At 41.6% G+C, this 18,039-nt stretch overlaps 1 protein-coding gene across 1 annotated transcript in view; it reads left to right on the top strand.

Moving 5' to 3' along the window:
- The first annotated feature begins 883 nt into the window (after positions 1 to 883).
- Positions 884 to 18,039, top strand: part of emilin2a (elastin microfibril interfacer 2a) — a 19,069-nt gene continuing 1,913 nt past the window's right edge. The window contains exons 1-7 of the mRNA XM_028593983.1: positions 884 to 1,181; positions 1,803 to 1,928; positions 3,631 to 3,821; positions 3,983 to 5,923; positions 14,663 to 14,950; positions 17,450 to 17,503; positions 17,918 to 17,977. Of these exons, the coding sequence (XP_028449784.1) occupies positions 970 to 1,181; positions 1,803 to 1,928; positions 3,631 to 3,821; positions 3,983 to 5,923; positions 14,663 to 14,950; positions 17,450 to 17,503; positions 17,918 to 17,977 (2,872 nt within the window). The 5' untranslated portion in view covers positions 884 to 969. The remainder of the gene's footprint in view (positions 1,182 to 1,802; positions 1,929 to 3,630; positions 3,822 to 3,982; positions 5,924 to 14,662; positions 14,951 to 17,449; positions 17,504 to 17,917; positions 17,978 to 18,039) is intronic.

Raw genomic sequence — 18,039 nt, 5'->3', positions numbered from 1 at the left:
GTCCACATGTATGTTTATACAATACATCTCTTCCTCCCATAATGCTTTACAGCATCCCACTGAATCATTATACCACATCTACTTGAATTTTCTCCCGTCTTTATTTAAGTATCAATCTCCCTTGGGTATGTCTGTCCTTCTGTCTCCCTCTTTGTCATTCTTTCCTCCCCATATTTATATCATTTGTTAACTGACATTGTCTATCTGATCGGGGCAAAGTCATACAGTGTGCTTAACGATAGCACCCTGGGAAACTGGGGGAAACTGCTTAAGGCCATCTCACACAAAAGAAATTCACAGCACCACTGTGTGCTTGGAAAATCTCATTCTCACACTTTCATGCATTGCTAAAGCACAGACAATGAATTCCTGCCTCAATTGCTGTGAATTGAAGCTCTTGTGTAACTAATGTGCTACTTTCTGTCTCCCTCCACATTAAGATGTTGCTCAGCAAATTTCTCAGAATTTTCTCAGTGCAGAAAAGAACTCCCATATCCCCATTTTGCAACAGAGCAGACATAATGTAAATTGCTACTGTTATCCCTGTCCATGAATATCATCAACACAACCACTACACACAGCTCTTTCAACTCTGAAGGTTACAAGACATTATCCTGTTATGTTCATCAGTGAGGTGTGAATTATTTGGCTGATGGCAAACAAAGACGTAATCAACTTGTATCCCAAATCCTTTCTGATGGCAGCATCATCTACATTAATTAATTAATGACTTAAAAAGAAAAATAACTTTGTTTTGAAAAAACATTAGGCCTACCACACAGCAAACACCTTTTGAGCTTAAAACGTTTTTAAAGGCTGGGCCCAGTTTTTTCCTGGTGAATTTTTGGGAGGAGGGTGTTGGCCCCAAACGTCATTCCAAGGGAGTTTCAGTGAATGTGGACTTCCCCCAACTTGGAAGTTTAATCAGTCACTGGAGCAATGTGACTGTGGTGTTTGGGAACGTCGCGCATGATAATAACAGAGTGGCCCTCTTTTTCTATGTTAGGGATATTTATTTTAAGGCGTTTGTTAAGTATGAATTACAGGAGTGGAGAGATGGACTGGCGGTGGACAGTTTTCACACTGTTTTTGAACTTTCAGTTCACTTACGGGTCTCCCTCCTCTTATGACTTGTTCCAAGGGTCTGCATACACTGGAGTGGTACACAGACACAGAAACAGGTAAGAAATGGGTTTTTATGCTTGTGTGGCCAAACATTTGAACTTCTCGGTTTTTGTTAAAGTCATAATAGCCAGCTCAACACGGGCGTTTCTTTAATCCAACTTTTCCTGAATGTAAAATATGTGCGCTTTTGTTGCCAATAAAAACGCGATAAAGTCCAAACTTCTCTTTATTCGGAATGATCTCAGAGGTTTAGACTCTTATGGTCATTTATGGAGCCTGTTAACATTCACTGTGCTTTTATCAGCCTGTGGCTAAATTTGGCTCGAGTTTGCCAGTGTCGCCAAAAGGTGATAACATCCAGATAAACGATGGAATGTCAGTGATTACTCCTATCTCTCATCTACAAGAGACCATTAGCCTACTTCGTTCGCAGCTCTTTCCAGATAAACCAAAATGGGCTAAAAATGAAGACAAATCTCACTGAAATGACGCAACCTTTAGGGAAAGCTCAGTAAAGCGTCCTTATAAGGACTGAATTGTGATCCAAAATCACTAAAAACTCCTTAACTAATTTTTTTTTTGTTGCACATTTTTAATTTAAAATATTGCTCATAGTTCTTGTGATAGGCTAGTGGCCATCTTTTGAAGCTCTTGTTTATTACTGCCTCTCTCCTCAGGAACTGGTGTGCCTATGTGGTGCGCAGGAACGTTAGCTGCGCCGTGCAGGGGAGTGTGGAGAGCTTCCAGGAGCCCGTAGTGGCCCCCTGCCCAGCTTACCAGACTGACTGCCAGCAACAAGTGACGTGAGCACCCGAGGGGCGAGGGGAAGGGGGCGAGGGTGTACGTTTCAATGTCTGAGATGGACTGGAGTTCTAATACAAAATGTTTCTCAAGACCTGGAGGGAGAGATATTCACAGTGGCTGAAGAAACTCCATTGGCAAACATGTGCACTGTTATCCATGTTTTTTTTTTTTTTAGTATTGACCAAAGCCAAATGCATAGTTCTTTAGCTTAATTAACTCCTCTGATATGTATGACACGTAGGCTAACTTACATCCTACAGTATCCTCAAAAAAAGAAAAAGAAAATTACACTAATGAACTTTTAAACAATGTCTAAAATTGGATGAAAATCAGCACACACCTGGGACAGATACCCTTTCTCTTAGAGGATTGGGTCAAGAGTTACATACTGTACATACTACATAGTTATCTGAGTAAGCTAGGAGACTGCTGACCTTCCAAGATCATAAGGGGAATGGTCACAATAAATGAAAAAGTTAGACATTGGCTTTACTTCCGAATATTTTTTTTTTAGTTCAGACCAGAGTTCCCTTTTACCTTTTTGATTTACTATGTGTAATATGTTATAATACACTTACAGATGCTTCACAGCTGTTGCTATGCCATTAGCAGGTGGTCGTCAATATAATATAACTCAATGTCCTGTTGCAGCCTTTATCAACATGCAAAGTAAAAGACATCGCTATCAATTCATTTGGAAACCACATCAAAAGGAACCTCATCCAAGTTGTATTCTGCTTTCACTTGGGCTGAATGACCATCCCTGCAGATAAACAGCTCTGAACAGGGCATGAGATTTATTATCAGAAAATCTGAATGTGAACTTAGTAACTGCAACAAAAGAAAAAACAATCTGTTCCTCTAATGGAGTAATTGATTGTTGTAAATGGAAGTATCTACACCAGTAAGTGCATGAGCAACAGTTGTTATTAATTCTGTACTGGAACATGTCTTGCAATTCAATATTTTAGCTTTGTGAATTGTTAAACAACACATGGTATCTGTGCTTGAGCCTTGTGATCGACTTACACAAACACATCCACAAGAGCCACTGTATTGTGGAAAAGATCCCTGGAAACAGACAATGCTAAGGTCACAGGAGCATATTTCCAAATTTCTGAGTAAAGCAAGAAGAGCTGGCAGTGAGAAGAGACACCTCAAGTTTTTCCATTTTAGTTATGACATAATGTACTGGCTTTATCTCATGTGAGGATGAGATTTAAGCACAACTAGTTGATTACAGCCATCATGTTAAGGTTTTCAGTTTCTTTTCTTCTATTTGTCAAGCTAGAAAAGTGTTATCAGTGAGGGTGTCAGTTGGGGAAATGTGCAAAGATGATTGTTTCAGTTATCAACTTTCCAGATGTTCTGCATGAAATGACCCCTGCCTCCAGGGAAGTGATGTCATCTATTGTTTCTTTGGAAACTGTTTGCATTGGCTAGAAAGTTGAAATGTTTATTTAATGGGGAATAGTAGAGACGCTCAAAAATGTTCCAAAAAGCAAGCAGACGTTTTGGTGTCTTCAGTGTCTTCCTTTTGGAAAGGCAGAGTAGATGTAGCATACACAAGCAAAAATACAGGAATAACATTTCAACAAATGGTCTGAGTTTAATATGGGACAAAAGTGCAGTGTTCCCAATTTCATCAATATTCATGTTGTTTTGAGATTTTGAAAAACCCTTCTCTGCCCTGTTTTACAGATACCAAAATCGGTTTCGTCCCACGTACAAGATTGCCTTCAAAACAGTCACAGAGTTGGAGTGGAGATGCTGTCCTGGTTACCAAGGTCTGGACTGTAAAGACGTAAAACCACCCCTAAACCGACAAACGGTTCAGGGAACACAGCCTTACCTCCCACCAAATCCTGGATATACAACCAGACACACACAGAGTAAGACACCATTTTATGTTCTACATTAAGTGTTTTTTTGCTAAATATCGATGTATTTCCAAATTAAGTACCGCTAACTTAAGCTACCTTAGTGTCATTCGGCTTAAAGGAGGAGATAATCTAAATGATAATAATCTAATACATTTATTTTCTGATGATAGGGCCAGAGCGGAGAGAGACAGGTCAACATGAGACAAGGCATGGTGGGACAGATAAGGTGCGTCTTCTGGAAGATGAAGTTCACCGTCTGTCTCAGACAGTCCTTGATCTCCAGTCTGCTTTGACAGGGTTAACGGCCAACCTCCGCACAGAGCTGCAGGAAGACACAAAGAAGATACTGGTGACACTTCTTAACAACATGCATCCGCCAGACAGTGCTACAGTTGTAGGCACAGAGGAGAGCCCGGCAGTGCTGGATGGTCATCAGGCTACTAAAGGTGGGATGGCTGGAGACAATGCTATAGAAAAAATAGTGATCCGGTTGGACGATATCAACAATGAACTGAAAAGCAACGGTGAAGCTCTGGAAGACCTTAGAGGAACCATGACAAGTCATGAGGGGCAGATCCGCGTCCTGATGGATGCCTCTCAATCTCAGACTCCAGCCATAGCAGAGTTTGATGTTATACAGACCTACGTTGATGGGAAAATTGAGAAGATGAAGAAGGAGCTAGACCAGAATGTGGAGGAACAGATGGCCAAGCTGCAAAGCTCATGTAACGACAAAATCAAGACTTGTGAAGACAACCGTGATCAAGGTTTGGCTAGTCTGACCAAGCTGGTAGATACCAAAGAAGCTGATCTGAGAAAGGAGATCCGAGCACTACGTCTGGACATGGCTGCCGCAGACGGACCTGTACGAACTCAAAGGCAGACAGATCCATTCAAAGTGGAAGAGGATCGGAGTGACCACAAAGACCTTTGGCGTGAGATTGACCGTATTGCAGAGGCTCACCGCATCCTGAATGTCCGCATTGACAACGAGCTAGCGCACCTGTCTGCACCTCAGGAAGACAGTGATTTCAGTCTAATGGTGGAAGAGCTGGAGGCACGCATTAATATCACGGAGCAAAATGCAGAGACTCACTGTTTCTATGTTGAAGAGAAGCTGACCCGTACGATTTCGGACAAAGTAGCAGAACTCCGGCAGCTTCTGGAGGAGCGTCTGAGCGGCATGGAGGACCAGTTCACAAACATGCTGGTGGAAATGAGCAATAAGTCCTTCCCTGGGATGTTCAGTGTCTCCATGGATGCCATCCAGACAGAAGTCAACAACAATAAGTTCCTTCTACAAGGCTTGGATGATAAGGTAAATGCTGTTGGAGAGTTGTGCTCTGCAGGATGTTCAGGCTCAGGAATTAGTGTAGGTGCGAGTTCATCACCCACACCTAAAGGTCTAGAAAACATTTTGAAGGACCTGAGCCGATATAGGAATGACTTGGACGTTCTTCACACAGATGTCAGGGCCAACACGGACAAGCTCAGGCAACTGGAGGACATTGTTGGAAGGGAGTCAGTCGCAAATGAGGGACGTGTCAAGACGATGGAGGACTTCAAGAAGGGATTGATTAATCTCCAAGATAATGTGCTTGGTCTGGCTGGTGCTGTTACCGGGTTAAGTGACTCCATAAGCAAATACAACCAGGATATGCTCAGAATAAACTTGACATGCTGCCATGCAGAGCAGAGTGGCACTGGGAGTCCAGCAGTACTCAGTAGCCAGGCAGATGACACCAGGCGTCAGGTGGAGGAGCTGGGCAACAGACTTGATACGCTCAGTAGGCAGGTGTCATCTGAACTGAGTCAATGTAGACAGAATACACAAGGTGTTTCTGATGGCATCTCTGCTGTGAATGGACGTGTGACCAGACTTGAAAAGGTGTGTGGAAGGCTAGATGGGGTTTCGGCTAATATCAGAGAGCTGAAAGATGGACTGGACAAACATGTTGGTGGTCTGCGGGACTGTGTGTACAGGATGAACGTCACCTGTGGAAACCACGGCGCAGACATCGCTGCACTGCAGAATTCCTTGCAGAGGTTCCATGCACAGCTGTCTGCGATGGCCAAACACGTATTGAAAGACGTCACCGCCAAAGAGCCAGGTGAGTTGGTGGTTTGGTGATGGTTTAATGACTTCATTCTGTGGTAATGTCTTCAGAAGGAAATGACAGGAATGATCAAAGGGCCTCTTTGGCTTTCACTGACATAAACCAAGTCATTGTTTGGTCATATGTATCAATATTTATTGAATGAGCAGATCCCAGAATTTGAAACCAATACTCAGAACATCAGTTAGACAGCAACATAATGAACTGATTATTATGTGAATGCTGAATATGTACAGCATTGGTGTTTGGCTCTGACCTTGTCACTCCCTAAAAGGAAGCAACAAGCTCAGCACAGCAGGGAGTTGGGGATGATGGCACTAACTTCCAACTTTTATGGGAATGTAGACTCAGAGCCTACAGGTGGATGCTAAGATGGAGGTGGGGCTTATAAAAGTAAAGCAGCAGTGCTGTGGCAGCAAAGGACAGCATGTGACCTGTGTGCAGCGCACTGCTTAAGTACACCGCAATGAAAAAGGAGTGCACTGCATGTACAGTATGTTGCAATTAGAAGAGTAGCCTATGCTCAATATAAAGCTACAGCCAGCACCCACTTACTCTAGCTTGGTATAAAGAGTGGAAATAGGTGAAAACAACTAGCCTGGTATTGTCCATTGGTAACAAAATCTGCCTACCAGCATGCCACTAATTAACATGTTATGGCTAAATCTGTATGTTTTTGTTTAATCTGTCCAAAAAATGAAGTGTAAAAATATCAAGTTGTGGTTTTACAGGGGTTATGTGCTTGACTTTTTGAAATGACTTTTGGAGAGAGACATGCTACATGTAGCTCTTTCCCCCCCCGTTTCAAGTCTTATTCTAAGCTAACCGGGTGCTGGCTGTAACTTCATTTGAATTTCATTTAACTCCCAGCAAGAAAACAATTAGGCATATTTATTATTTTACCTTATACTTTTCAGTGTGACCGAAAAGATGTAGGCCTACCGTAGATATAAATTAAGGCTCAATTTCACCACTCAAAATTCTATGGATTCTGCCATTAGTGCAGTCAGGCACTGAAATTACTAAATACACAAAACTCCTTTGCATCTTCCTCTCTAACTTCCACCATATGAGTCGAGTGTGATTAATATCTGTGTAAACACAAACTTTTCCTGAAGATAATCCTCCATATAATGCATTATGCTTGCTTGGCTTACATGGAGGCTTGGAGGGAAGACTCAGATCCCATGAATGGCCACAGGGTATTTCCCGGAGAGGGGGGACACGGGTTCACTGGGCCTCCAGTGCTTGCCTTGAATATGTCATTCAATATGTCCCATAACCAAGAGGCCCACATTGGAAACTTCCTGTGACTCAATTTCATGTTGTCCTAGGAATTCCCCAGTTTTTATAAAAGGAATTAAAGTTTGACATGCCGAGGTCAGCCCCTTCTAACTACTCTGATGATTTACTCGCACTGTTTTGTGCATCATTTCTCCCAAATGTCAGAACACCCAAACAGGCTGCTCCACCCACTCCCTTTATGAACATGTTGAGCTGTAAGGTCTTCTTTCTTGCGCCATGATGACATAGCTTTTTTACACATACCACCTAACTGGATCTCAGTTCCCGGTCTCTCAGTGCACAATTACACACACAATTACACACACACACACACACACACACACACACACACACACACACACACACACACACACACACACACACACACACACACACACACACACACACACACACACACACACACACACACACACACACACACACACACACACCTCCAGAGATTCCTGTAGGGTGACCTCAGTCTGATGTGTGAAGTCTGGTCCTCATTAAGGGCCTTGACTCACTGCTGGAGCCAGTCTTGATGGAGAGGGGAAAAGCATGGCTCCACACCCAGGACCAGATGCTTCGACTACCCTCAGCTGTGATGTCATGACTGGGGCCCCATCACCAATGCCTCCCTTTCTGAAACCATCGTCCAAAACAATGGGGACCTGAGGAAAAAAGAAGGGCAGATGGATTAATGGTTGTGGTGTAGAGAGACAGAGCGTGAAGGCATTTTGTATTCCATTTCACTCTTTGCCAAATATGGGCAGATATTTCCAAACTGTGATATTTGATTTCATTACTGTGCCCGTAACATTGCACCTCTGCCAAGCATTAAATCAGACAGAATTGTGCCTACTGCAGCATGACTGTGAAACATGATTGTCAGGGTTCTTACTTAATTAGTTGTTGAAATATCCTAATAGGAAAATCAGTTTCTAGTGATCATTCATATGAGTGAGCATATTCAAAGTTTAATGTTATTGGAAATATGCTTATTCGCTTTCTTGCTGGAAGTTACAGTTTTTTCCGATTGCTAAACGACAGTGGGCACAACTGGAGTCACATGTGCAAAACTCAAACTACAGTCTGCACTACCAACAGTCACCTGAGCTAAACAGTTCACATCACCTGCAAAACAGGCTCAGTGCAGCCAAACACTATGCACAATCCTCACTGAGATAACACACGCTGTCACTCAGAACACACTGAGGGTAAAAACACTAGCATCAAACACCAATACACAAATTACAAACTTTTTCATCTTTACAGTTTGAACAATTTGATTGACTTGACACTACTCAATAGTTTATTTAAGTAAAAAATATAGATTGTATAGCATACCAATTTTTACATAAGGTAAAAAAGAAGGAATGAAAATCAGCAGTTTTCTCCAATAAAGTATTTTGTCTCTAGTAATTTATGGAATTACTGGGAAAAAAAACCTAAAGGTACATACATAACAGTACCAAAGAATAGTGTGACTAATCCTGCCTCTCTCCAGCATCATGTGGCAAGTTTTTCTTCATCACATTGGATGTCTGCGTCATCTCTAAATAAAAATGAATGTGGTGTTTCTATTGCTTTCACCGCCATTACTTTCTGAAAAACCGTAAGAACACAGTTTTACTATTGTAAAGATATAGTGTTGTCACTTTTTTTTATATCTGTGTACATAACCTCAGACATCTTACCTGGACATATTGGTATCTTTGATCTTTTACCTGTTTCTCTCAAACAGTACAGTGTATAATTGTTTCATTGTTATTTGGTGTTTGTATACAAAAAAAGGCTTTCTGAGCTTTCTCTGTATAAATACCGTATATGTTCACTAACTAGTCTAAAACAAGACACCTGCTTAGGCTTTCAGATAAAATTCCAATCAGCAGTGTTTGATAGCCACCAGACTAACATCTATTCTGTTTTGAATGTGTGGTTAACAGTTTTGACAGCAGTGTGTTAGCATTTGAACAAAGTGCTGTAAATCTCCAGTGTTGTGCACGTTTTGGTTAAAGTCATGGGATAAGTGCGTAGAGTTTTGAAAACTGTGTTCAAGCAATGAAAAACGAACTAGAGTTTTGTCAACATGAACTGCTGCTGTGCAGACTGTAGTTAGCGTTTTGCACATGTGACTCCAGTTGTACCCACTGTCGTTTAGTAATCGAAAAAAACTGTAAATTAAGGGATTGATACCACTCACATTTCTGTTTGCTAAGTTTGGAGCTTCTGCCAGGAGCTGGCAAATTTAGGCTGGAAATAGAGAGAAACTACTAGCCTGGCTCTCTCTCGAAATCAAATCCTGCTACATGCACCTCTAAAGCTCACTAACGAATATGTTTTTTTTTTTGTCAGGCAACCAGTCTGTCACATAACCCTCAGCAAATTGTCGTTTTTACGCTTTGGTTTTTGTACGGATGAAACCATTTTTTGGTTACCTTTGGGCTAGTCTATATCCTTCACGTTCCACTTCCGGGATTGCTCAGGTGCTATAGGAAATTCCACCAGATGTATGTATTTTCCGTTTCCTTCCGCTTTCTTTGTGTTGGAATTTTAAATTCGGTGGATTTATGAGGACTATTGTTGACTGCTCCTCAGATCTCTGCAGGGTAAATTGAGACAGCTAGCTAGACTATCTGTCCAATCTGTTTTCTCTCTCTCGCGCAACTATTTTGCAGCGTCTCTGTGCGGAGTTTAGAACCGCCCATGACAATTCCGATTGGTTTAAAGAAATGCCATTAAACCAGAGCACGCTTTCCTCCCATCCCCGAATGCTGTGTGGAGTAGCCAGACCCTCCTTCAGCGCGCTTTGGAGGAGGGTTTGGCAAAGTGAGACTTTGGACCAGAGCCAGGCTAGCTGTTTCCTCCCTTTTACAGTCTTTGTGCTAAGCGAAGTTAGCGGGCTGTTGTTATAGCTTCATATTTATTGTACAGACATGAGAGTGGCAAGTCAAGTACATTTTCCCAAAATGTTGATCTTTTCTTTTAAGGGCAAATATGATATTCTCTCTTTTTGTGCTCATGGTCTGTATCCTAAATCCCACGGGAGAGGGAGTTGGACTGTGTGAATGAGGTAGCATGAGGATTTAATGTTTTCCTTACGTTTGGGGAGGAGAGAAATAGTCTAAATGAAGATGTTTTTTTTTTTTTTTAAATCCATAAAAAATCCCAGCACTGTGGGTGTGGTGGTGGTTGAGAGCCTACTGAAATGTTTCCTCTCTGCATTTTAGCTCATATTCTACTCGGTCATATGAAGGCCCTGAGGAGGCTGTGAACAAATGAGGTGTTGTAATAGCATAACTGAAAGATTAACTGGAATAGCTTTGCCCTCACAATGTGACTGCTGAATGGAATTGTGTGACTTCAGTTTTAAAATGTTGGCACTGCTTCACCCACAGCAGCAGCTGCTGCTGCAGAGGTCTGTTGCTACAGCCTGTGTGTGGTGTGTGTGTGTGGTGTGTGTGTGTGTGTGTGTGTGTGTGTGTGTGTGTGTGTGTGTGTGTGTGTGCGTGTGTGTTTCTGGCTGTTTTCTTTGCGATAGGTAGTTGTAGTTAAAGAAACACGCCGACTTATTGGGAATTTAGCTTATTCACAGTAACCCCCAGAGTAAGACAAGTCGATACATACCCTTCTCATCTCCGTGCGTGCTGTAACGCTGCCTGACGGTTCCAGCATTAGCTTAGCCTAGCACAGATCCTGCAGGTAACTGGTTCCAACTAGCCTACTGCTCCGAATTGTGACAAAAGTGACAAAATAACACTAACATGTTCCTATTTACATGTTGTGATTTGTAGAGTCACAGTGTGTACAAAAAACAACGTAACATGAGACACAGCCATCTTCTAACAGTAAACAAACCGGGAACTATATTCTCAGACAGGCTTGCTGCGAGCATATCACTCCGCCCAAGTACTATATTCTTCTACTATATAGAAGTACTATATAGTTCCCCGTTTGTTTACAGTTAGAAGACGGCTGTGTCTCATGTTACGTTGTTTTTTGTACACGCTGTGACTCTATAAATCACAACATGTAAATAGGAACATGTTATGTTATTTTGTCACTTATTCGGAGCAGTAGGATTACTGGAACCATTCACCTGATGTTGTGTGCTGGCCTGATGCCGCTGGAGCCGTCAGACAGCGTTACAGCACGCACGGAGATGAGAAGGATATGTATTGACTTGTCTAACTCTGGGGGTTATGGAGAATAAGCTAAATTCCCAATAAGTCGGCGTGTTCCTTTAAGCAGCAGTGACTCTGTGGCACCATTTTAAAGTATAACACAGATGTATCAAAGTGACTTTGAAGTTAGGTGCGTTTAGGCTTTAATGACCAGAAGGGTGCAGACTGTTTAATAGAAGTTATCAGGAAATGTATGTGAAATTCTGTTTTCAAAGAGCTTGAGCATGCTGTTCCTTAATCAGACAGCGACTAATCAACTGTCTTGTGCTGGTTGTATTAAAGCAGGGATAAAATGAAGGCTTTGATTTCATGGATCAATGCTTTGCAATTGATCATTCTGGCTTTATATAGCAGTAAGATTAACTGTCTACCGTGATGAGGAAAAAAAAAAAAAAGAAAATATCAAAGGCTTTTTTGAAGTTAAAGGGTGTCTGCTGGGAAAGAATGGAAAATTGAACTTGACACCACCACAAACACACTGTATATATTTAGTCAGCACCAGAATTTCTTTCTGCTCTGAAGCCTCGACTAGGTGAGGTGTTTCCATCTCTGACCCGTGAGCCCATCTGGAAGTCTTCAGAGGAGAATGGACCCAGATACACAATGGGAGTCCCTGAGGCCTGCCATGCAGTGCACAATTTGAACCTCCCATCATTAATATCACAGGAGGAAAGGGGGTGGAGGATGAAATTGTGTCCATGTGCATAGCAAGAACAGAAAAAAAGGATGGTCGGAGTGTGAGGGACGCATTATTGTATGTGTAACAACCACACCCTGCTCTGTGCCCCCTGACACAATTTTCCATCGCATGATCAGCTTGTCTGCTGCAATATTCCTCAAAGCTTTCAGACACTCACGCACTGTCACCCGAATCTGTGGAAGTGACTACAGCATCCCTCCCCCTGCAGTTTCTCAATCTGCTTGTGAGCAATAAACATCTGGTTTTGGTGAAGCTCTTGGTTGCACCAGCACTGGTGTGTGTGTATGTGTGCGCCTGTCTGTGTGTTTTTTCGACTTTGTGGTTGCCCCCTTAGTGAGACACAGGCTGAGAGCTCATGGGAAATATGCACTCAGGCAACCGTCGTCCTGAAGGAGGCACAGAGAGGAAATGAGGGAGATTTCTGATTATCTCAGTACAACATGATTGCTGGTTTTAATTTGTTTTTGATTATACATGTGGTTTCTGAGTAGCTTGTGGTATCACTTGCAGTAAGAAGGAAGAGTTTTGTTGATGGTTGATGATGTTTTATTTGATAAGAACAAAGTGGCTTTCACAATCCAGAGTAACAGGCAGACTCTAATGTAATACCATTGCTCTCAGGTACTTGGATTGATTACTTTGCCTCAGTACGAGACTAAATATACAGTCGACTTTTGATACATGGTGATGTTGTTGGCTGCGGATGAACTTAAATAATTATTTCAGTTTCAAGATGCTAAAAAGTAATTAAATGGTACCCTGTGGGTTTGAGCGTTGGATACAGTACTTTGACAAAATGATCTTCACTTAAGGTCCACTGGGGTGACCTCTTACTAATATTAATAAAAAATAAAGATAAAAAAACATACTGTCCATTGACCAGCTTTTCAACTGCATTTTGTGGTCATCATTAGCAGATGGAGTTCTGGTCTGACTCTATCTGCTGATGACAGTGTTATACGGTTGAAAGCTCCAGAAAAAGCCTGTAAGTGGATCTTAAAGGTATACTATGCAGGATTCTCCTAAGAAAAACAATGTATCGACTCATACAAAAGTAATCCCTGTCAATCATCACTTATAACCCACTAAAAGTGTGTGGCAAAGGCAGTGGTATCTGCAGAGACCCTGCCCTTTTCTTCTTCTTTTGCTGCCTTCGGGACATTTCTGGGGCATCAGCCTTTGCCGGGGGGGGGTGCATAGTTCACCTTTAAAGCTTTAGTGCGTAACTTTTTGATATTAATGAATGCCCGTTACATTCAAGCCATTGCCAAATTAGTTGCTACAAAGCTAATTAAGACTATCAGCTCCACACAACTCTCTCTGGATTTACATTACATGTCATTTGGCTGACGCTTTTATCCAAAGCGACTTACAATTGCTAAATATGTCAGAGGTCGCACGCCTCTGGAGCAACTAGGGGTTAAGTGTCTTGCTCAGGGACACATTGGTTGATGTATCGCAGTGAGAATTGAACCCAGATCTCTCACACCAAAGGCATGTGTCATATCTACTGCGCCATCACCACCATCAGTATGGCTATGTTCAGAAGATTGTGTTGTCCGGTGACTTTCCCGTGAAGATAATTACCTCTTCCGAAGAGTCCGTCATTTTTTTTTAATCCTCCGTGTCCTCCTTGGCTGCTAGCAACTGCGTGGAGTGGAGGGGTGGGGGGGGTCACGAAAGGCTGTATCATGTGTAAACACTTTTAGATGTAACATTCATGTCAGTTTACATCTCAAAATGTTGTATTGAAGTAGAGGTTTGTTCTCCCTGTAAAATCTTTGTTGTTTGTATTGTTTAAGTGCTTCCCTAAAGATCAGTGCCTTTTCCGTAAAATCTAAGTGTATATAATCATTTGGAATAAGTGGTCATTTCCTTGAAGTAAGTGTTCTTGGCTGAATGACATTACAGTAATCCTGTTGCATACTCCAACCTCACCCACAAAGTTTACACAGCACTACAGACACATGAAGCATTAAACAAGCCATTTAACGTAGAACCCCCTTCACTGAATTTTAAAAACGGCTTGATACAATCTGTCTGACACCTGGCTGTGAGACGGGGCTGACACAAAGCAGGTACTGTAATTATTCTTATTTGTCTTCAGGACACTCTCACAGTGTCTCCAGCTCACCTCAGAGGTCCAGGTGATGTCTGCGCCCTCAGGGGGTCTGGCAATCAGCCAACTGGTTTCCGTTCAGATGATTCTTGTTGCCTAAAACTCACACCGACCGCCCGCTTTGCTTTTATGAGGGGTAATAATGGTACCGGTTGAAAGAATAGCTCAGAGGAGCAGCGAAAGCCAAGTCTAATTTTTGCCTGTCATCAGAATTCAAGTCGTTAAGGGAGAATTCACAAGAGAAGGGAGGGATGTGGTCTGAATGGGAGAGGAAGTGGGATTTAAAAACAAAAAAGTAAATCGAAGGCTTGTGCCTTTGCAATTACAGCCTCTTCCATAACTTTGAGTTGTTGTGATCAGATGGTAATGCCTATCATATGGTTAGAAAGTGAACCATAATTTGATATATTTACGATATTGCCATTGTCTGTCTTTTTCTTTCTAAGGAATGACATTAAGACCAGAGAGGCCTGCTATTGTGCCAGATTTGACTCAGCCCAGTACCAGAATCCAACAAATCCACATCCCTCTCATCATCCCACCGCCGCCATCCAACCCCTGGCAGCCGTCCAGACCCCGCCAACCTGGCCACCCCACTGTTCCCTTGGTTCCCAAAAGGCCGGTGGTGGAAACGGGTGAGGCAGGACCTCCAGGGTACAGCCGCAGGGTGACTGTGCGGAGAGGGTCTGAAGACTCGTCCAGCATGCCTGTCAAAGGATTTGCTGGAGCGCCAGGTGAGTAGCGCTAATGGTGATGATCATCTTCACACTGCAGCTCTAATTTGGAAGTTTTTTCACAAGTGATTGTGATCTGTGTGAACACTCAAAAACCACATGGAGTCTCATTCTAGTTCCACTCAAGACCACATGAATTCATGGCTCAAAACTAGGGCTGCACGGTATGAGGAAAATATCGTTTCGACTGATATTGCGATTGCGATATGATTCACAATATTGGAAGGAATGATCGTTTCTGTATCATTAGTCTCATTTTCATTAAAAATTATTAACATTGAAAGAAATTAAAATGATTATAGTGTGATTTTTGCGAGGATCTGTACCAAACAAAGATTTTTTTCTTTAGTCTGTTATCTCTGTAGCACCACAATACTTAATTCAGAATGGTTTGACACATATAGTAAATACGACCCTCGTGCACACACAAGAAACAAAGAAAACTCCCCATACTTATGCTGTATGTTGTTTTTAAATGAAAGTGTGTATTTAGCTTGTGTGTAATTGATAAAATGATAGAAAGCTATTCCAGGTTGTTCTCAAACATCTGTTCCGATTGTCTGATTAATGTTACCTTAGGTCTCAAAACTGCCCCTCAGCATATTTTTTATTTTATTTTTATTTTCATATTTTATAAGTTCTGTTTATTGGTATTTAACTGACGTTACACAACAAAAACAGATCCCACCCCAACCCACAACCCACGCACCCTAACATCCTCTTGTGGTTACAAAAACGGATAAAATCATTATAGAAATAGACAAACATTATACAGTACACCTTATCCAAAGAAGAAAAGGGAAAGAAAAAAAAAAAAAATATATATATATATATATATATATATATATATATATAAATAAAATGAAAAATAAAAAAGAAGAGCTACATCTAAAGTCATCATCCTGTCACAGATAGAGAAGACCGTACTGATCCAGAGGTGTCACCTATTTTCTGAGGTTGGTCATCCCAGTCTTTTATATCCTTCAAGTTATCAAAGTAACGTAAAAAGGACCCCATACCTCATAATGCTTGGATTTGCTTCCATGCAGAGTGTACTTTATTTTGACCAATTTTAAGTGAGACAATACATTTCTCAGCCATCTAGCGTGACAAGGAGGTCTAGACCCCTTCCAGTTCAAAAGAATGAGGCGGTGTGCCAGAAGTGTTGTGAAAGCAACCACACTGTGAATATCGGATGGCCAATTTGCATTAACACCAAACAAGGCAACCATGGGATGCACATCCATAGTGATACCATACGCTTCACTTAGGGAACCAAATATTGCTTGCCAGAAAGCAAGAAGGGTGGGGCAAGCCCAAAACATATGAAACAACGTCGCTGGAGCTGTCCCGCACCTCTCACAAGTGGGGTTGGCCCTCAGCATTTTAAAAACATAAACACAAGCTACAGAGGTACACCCTACCACCCCCCCATGCTTAGCCTAATGTTTTGTTCCCCAGGCTGTAATTGAAAGCATTAATCCAAATTGTGTATAAATGAATGCTGTCATCACAGCCATGACAAGAAGGACATTTTATGACAGTGTCATAATTCTGACATCATGGAGAACTAGGCTGAGCCAGCATTACCACATGTGTGACATAATATACTGTATGTATGCTCCTCTTTTCAACAGTGCTGTCAATTCACAGTCACATCAGATATACTCATCTTAACTGCACCAGCAATGACAGAATTTGGAATTGAGCCTGAGGTCTGTCTCCTTTTTAGCCATTTGTACACATGAAACCCATAACAAAGGTTTAATTATGTACTTATGGTTTTTTGGGCCAACTCAGATTAGACGGAAGAGACAACAGATAGTCACAGAGCCAGTTCTGGATGGAATTAACTGGACTGCATATTTAGTATAAGGGGAAATATTAAAAAACAAAAAGGCTTTGTTTTATCCCCCGCATGGCAAGTTTTGCCAGTCAAAGAATAGAGAACAGTTTTGAAATATGGCCTTTAAATCCATGTTAGTCAAGAATCCTAACCTGAGAATCCAAACTGCATGCAAAGCTCCAGGCTTTGGAATAGAGTCGTACGAGTTTTTAATTAATCTTCACCATTGAAGGGTAGGCTTTCACATCATCTTTTCTTTACAGGGCTGTGAATCCTTGTGATTGTTTTATTTTTGTTTTATGGTTGTTGGTCTTATGTAGAACTAAAACAGCATAAATATCTGCGGTTTGAATCCATTTCAAGACCCTGAGGAAACTGTTAACGCCTCAATCTGCTTATAGATCCCATTATCAGGAAAAAGCTAAAACAACATCAACTCATACAAAAAGGCACTTGTAAAACCAAAATGATTAAGTTTAGATTGCAACCGGTTTACTTTTAATTTTATACCTTCTCTGGGAAACTATCCCACATAATGCCATAATGATTTGCCATAATGTTCAGATGGAAAACCAAACTACTGCCTCTGGCAGGAGTATTTTCTCTTCAGATGATGATAAAACATGATGTGTTGTCATCTGTTTCTTTTGCAGGTTATCCTCCTCCGCAGCCTGTGTCTTTCAAGCCTCTATCAACCAGCCACCAAGGTATTGTAGCAGTTCAATATCAAGTTACGATACATGCATCTGCAGGCTTTGCCATTCAGCTACATCAGTGTGTGATTTGTTTTAGGGGGGAAAAGCTGTGAATAATTTGTTGCCTGAGAGTGTGAGGTAGAGGGAACTGGATGTGTTAAGTTTAAAGAGGTGTGGGCGGACTGTGAAAGGATTTTAGCTCGTCTGCAGGCACTTACCAGAAGGTTTTACCCTGTGTTGCATGGTGAAGAAAAGTAGATAATGGCTACATTCACTGAAACAAAGATCTATTTCTTTTTCTTTTTAGCTACTTACCAAACCAGCAATATATATATCCTTTTACATTACATGTCTTTTTTTTTCACAGCTGTACTGTAGGAATTACAGTAATACACAATTAACACTTTCTTTATTTGTACATTGTAGTTCCCATAGCAGCAAAGATACCCTGGAACCCGATGCATCACGCTCCACTTGAAGCTCCAGGTAACTGCATCGATAAAGAAAAAAAATGGAAACAAATCGTGAGCTCAAATATGAAGATTTGC

This window comes from Perca flavescens, chromosome 12 (assembly GCF_004354835.1).
Source record: "Perca flavescens isolate YP-PL-M2 chromosome 12, PFLA_1.0, whole genome shotgun sequence".
NCBI lineage: Eukaryota > Metazoa > Chordata > Actinopteri > Perciformes > Percidae > Perca > Perca flavescens.
The sequence above is the reverse complement of the archived record's forward strand: the minus strand, read 5'-3'. Positions and strand labels throughout refer to the sequence as shown.